This window comes from Acyrthosiphon pisum, unplaced genomic scaffold, assembly GCF_005508785.2.
Source record: "Acyrthosiphon pisum isolate AL4f unplaced genomic scaffold, pea_aphid_22Mar2018_4r6ur Scaffold_21135;HRSCAF=23121, whole genome shotgun sequence".
In the NCBI taxonomy this organism is placed as follows: Eukaryota; Metazoa; Arthropoda; class Insecta; order Hemiptera; family Aphididae; genus Acyrthosiphon; species Acyrthosiphon pisum.
In genome coordinates, this window is record NW_021770569.1 from 8,726 (window position 1) to 12,872 (window position 4,147).

Here is a 4,147-nt window from a genome sequence, read left to right on the forward strand (position 1 = left end):
TTTTTTTTAAAACAATATGGTGTATCTTAATTACTATGGTAAATTATTATATTAAACAGATAACATTTATTCATTTTTAAAACAAAGTAAATCAAAAATGTCTATGTATTTAGAAAAATAATTCATAAATAATATACAGATACAAATGTATAATTTATGTACTTAGATTCAGGATTTAGAGCCAAGACTAAAGTAGTTAAAGGTCTATTCACATTTCCTTTTTTTTTTTTTAGTTTATACAGTTATAGTCCGGCAAATTCACCTCCTGCGGGAGCACTGGCCCATGGATTTTTTTTTGGGGGGGGGGCAAATTTACTCTCCATCAACGATCGGAGCTGAGCGGCCCGATTGACGTGCCTACGGGCAGAAACAATTCCGACGTGCCTACAGGCAAAATGACTATAAATGTATATAACACAAACTTGACAATCCTTGACAATGCTGGCTATGTCCTTTCAGCAAAAAGCACGTTGCGCCTCAAAGGAGGCAGTGGTGGTGATGATGGCACCGAAGCGGGCGGCTCGGCGTACACCACGCCAATGTTTCAAAACAAAACCGCCACAACACTCATAAAGCGTAAGAGACTTGGCGAAGACGATCCCAGCCCTGGCTCCCCTTGTCCACACGCCACGGACTTGGAGAAATACTCTGACGAGGTCAGCGATAAGATCAAGGATACGAAGCTGATCCTTGAAGACTTGATTAAGGATTCAAAAATTGGTAGGCGCTGGATTGATGCCATCACCAACCAGCTTGACGAGATCCTGATTAGCAATAACGGTCTGGGCAGGGCCAGTTTTAAAGTTCTCGGCAAGTGGTAAGAGCAGCGCGACGAACTCCGTGCGCTTCAAGGACACATTAATCACCTCCACTGCGACTTGGGGGCGCAGAGGGAGAAAAACAACCAGTGTTTACATGAAAAAGATAATGTCATAGCTGAACTGGCAGCCCTCCGCACGATCGGTAGTTCTGCCCCGGAGAAATCGGTCATACCAGATGGTCAACTACTCCTCCCTTACAATTTGTAAATATTGACGAGGACTGTTTAATGATCGTAAGCCCGTCAGGAGCTTCCTATGCTGCAGCTGCAGCCAAACCAATGGCGCCTTTCTCTAAAAGGAAGAAAAGGGTAAAACGGGAAGACTTCCCTGTGCTTAAAGCGCCAACAGCGCCTAGAAGCAGTGTCAAGGAAAGGCTGGGCAAAAAACCTGCCAAAAACATAGCAGAAGCTACGATCAAAGCTAGGGACAGATCCGCCAGGTTAGGTCCTAGATTCGAAGTTACAACGGGCGACGAGGGTTGGAAGGACCTTCGCAAGTCCATTGAACAGAAACTTCCTAACCCTAAGGTCAGAACGATAAAGACCAAGAACGGCGGCCTGGTACTTTTTCCTGAGGACGATGATACCGCGGCTGCTCTGCGCCGTACCACCAAACTCGTTGAGAGGGTCCCACGGATGCCAAGGGTCATCATAAAATTCGTTGAAAAAAGATGAGAATCCGTGGGCTCTGTGTAAGAACGTTTCACTCGAGATCAACGAACAGGAGCAAGGTCGTATTAAGCCACTTTTCATGCTGGGTCCTCGAGACGGACATGTAGTGCACTGGGTTGTTGAGGTCGCCCCAGTAACTCTGCCAAAAATCGAAGGCAAATCGGCTTACCTGGGTATGACCAAATGCAAGATAAAATTCTACGATACTCAATGCTATAAATGCCAAGGTTTTGGCAACACGGCCATAAAATGCAGGGAAGAACAGCCCAGGTGCAAAAATTGCTCTGAACGGCATGACTCTAGAAATTGCACGGTGCAAACCCTGAAGTGCCCCAATTGCCGTAGTAGGTCACACAACGCGGCCTCAATAAATTGTCCGGCTAGAGTAGCCGCTATTAGATGCCTCAACCACCAGACCGACTTTGGTAGTTCAGGTCCCACCCCAGAGGTCAAAGGAGCCGTCCTAATAACAAATGGAAAATAACATAATAAAAATACTTCAGCACAACCTAAATCGGGACCGTGCTGCTTCTCACCAGCTACGCGAAGCCTGTAAAAAACAGAAAATCGATTTTCTCTTAGTACAAGAGCCTCTAGTTAATAACGGGAAAATGTATGCCTTCGAAAAATGCAAATGCCATATAAGCAATAAATCGGGCGCAGCTGTCATTGTCCTGACAGTCAGCTTTCAATGCATAACCTTCAGTTCCCTCACATCAAACTACACGGCATCGGTTAAAGTTACATACGGCAAAAGGCCTTGTGATCACGTGGTGCTCGCGTCAGCGTACTTTAAGTACAACGAGCCGACAATTGCCCACTTAGAACGCTTGAACCAGATCCTGGTAGCTGAAACCAGAGTTATAATAGCCGTGGACACTGACGGTCACTCGCCGCGCTGGCACTCGGTCGCGAGAAATCGCCGAGGAAGACTCACTGAACAGCTCATAGACAAACACGACCTTAGAATTCATAACACCACGGGTCAGATAAACACTTTCTGCCGCCAGGATAACCAAACTTCCAACATCGATGTTACCTTGTCCACAAGTAATATCAGTCATAGCATTGGTAACTGGTCTGTCAGTGACTTAAGAGATAGCGACCACAGGGTAATAGCCTTCACTATGAAAGTGAAAATAATAGGCAAACCTGCGTCTCATGAAAAGCGGTATGACCTAAGAACAGCCGACTGGGATCTGTTCAATGCTACGCTCCTTAGTGAAATTGGCGGCATCGCGGAATCCTCCATTGAATCCTCGGCCTTAGGCGTTAACCGAGTGCTTGCAATAGCCGCTGACCGGGCGATCCAACTTAAAAAACCGGGAGGAACCTCTGGTAGGAACATCTGGTGGTCACCTATACTCACCACGCTCCGGCAGAACCTTGTCCGCAAAGGACGGGAATGACTTAGGAGTAGTAATTGACGAGCGTACAACAGATTACGGAATGAATTCTTGAATGAAATCAAAAACCACAAACTAGTCGCTTGGAAGTGCTTTGCGGGCGAACTTAACGCAAACCCATGGTGCAAAGCATTTAAATGGGCAAAGGGTAGCTATAGCATGCAAAAAATGCCCAGCTCCATGACAAAGCCAGACGGATCTCTCACACATGACTGTAATGAGACGGCCGAACCCCTGCTGGATACATTCGTCCCCGCAGATCCCGTCCAAGCACGAGGTGACATGGATTTCCACGGTCCTTTACAAATTAGGGATCCTCCCTGCCCTGATGAAATCAAAGCCGCCATATGGCGTATGCGGCCTACCGGAGTACCTGGCGCAGATGGCATAACTGCAGGCATACTTAGAAAAGCCTGGCCATCTCTCCGTGATCCCATCACTCACCTATTTGGCAGATGCCTTCAAGATGGCAGCTTTCCTGACTGCTGCAAAATTGCCAAGCTGGTCATCATCCCTAAGCCGGGCCGTACAGACTCCCCGTTAAATTCTTTAGGCCTATAAGCCTACTTCCAGTTCTAGGTAAGGCACTTGAGACCCTCATCATTAGAAATATTGGGCAGGAGACAAACTTGGACTCCTTTGCCGAACAGCACGGCTTCACTGTTGGCAAATCCACAGTCAGTGCCCTTAGTAGTGTACATGAGCGAATCGATGCGTCCAAATCCAGGCATATTTTCGGGACATTCCTTGATATTACGGGCGCATTCAATAATGTCAGATGGTCACCATTACTTACGCAAATGAATAGTCTGGGCGCTTCGCTTGGTACCTCGAAAATTGTAAATTCGTACCTCCGTAACAAGTGGGCAGACCTGGAACTTGAGGGCATCCACTACCGGAGGAGGCTCGCTAGGGGGTGCCCTCAGGGGTCACAGCTTGGTCCGACCCTATGGAAGATCTCAATGACACCCATATATGGCAAACTACCGGAAACCAGTACGACAAAAATAATAACATATGCAGATGACATTCTGCTGATGGTTGGAGCCGCTAGGCTAAAAACGGCTTTCCAGCGCATCGAAAAACACTTGGATATTTTAAATGATTGGGCATTCACGTTCGGCCTCGAGTTATCCGCCAGAAAAAGCTAATTACTTTCTCTTAAAAGCGGTCTGAAACCCAGCTACAGCGTACGCTTCGGGACGAGAGCAGACGATCCCCTTATCGAATCAACGGCCACGGCCAAGTA

General features: G+C 47.1%; 1 protein-coding gene across 1 annotated transcript in view; it reads right to left on the reverse strand.

Moving 5' to 3' along the window:
- The window catches only part of LOC103311909 (uncharacterized protein K02A2.6-like), a 7,939-nt gene extending 7,616 nt beyond the window's left edge, over positions 1–323 (reverse strand). The window contains exon 1 of the mRNA XM_008191746.2: positions 317–323. Within this exon, the coding sequence (XP_008189968.2) occupies positions 317–323 (7 nt within the window). The remainder of the gene's footprint in view (positions 1–316) is intronic.
- Between the last annotated feature and the right edge of the window lie 3,824 nt (positions 324–4,147).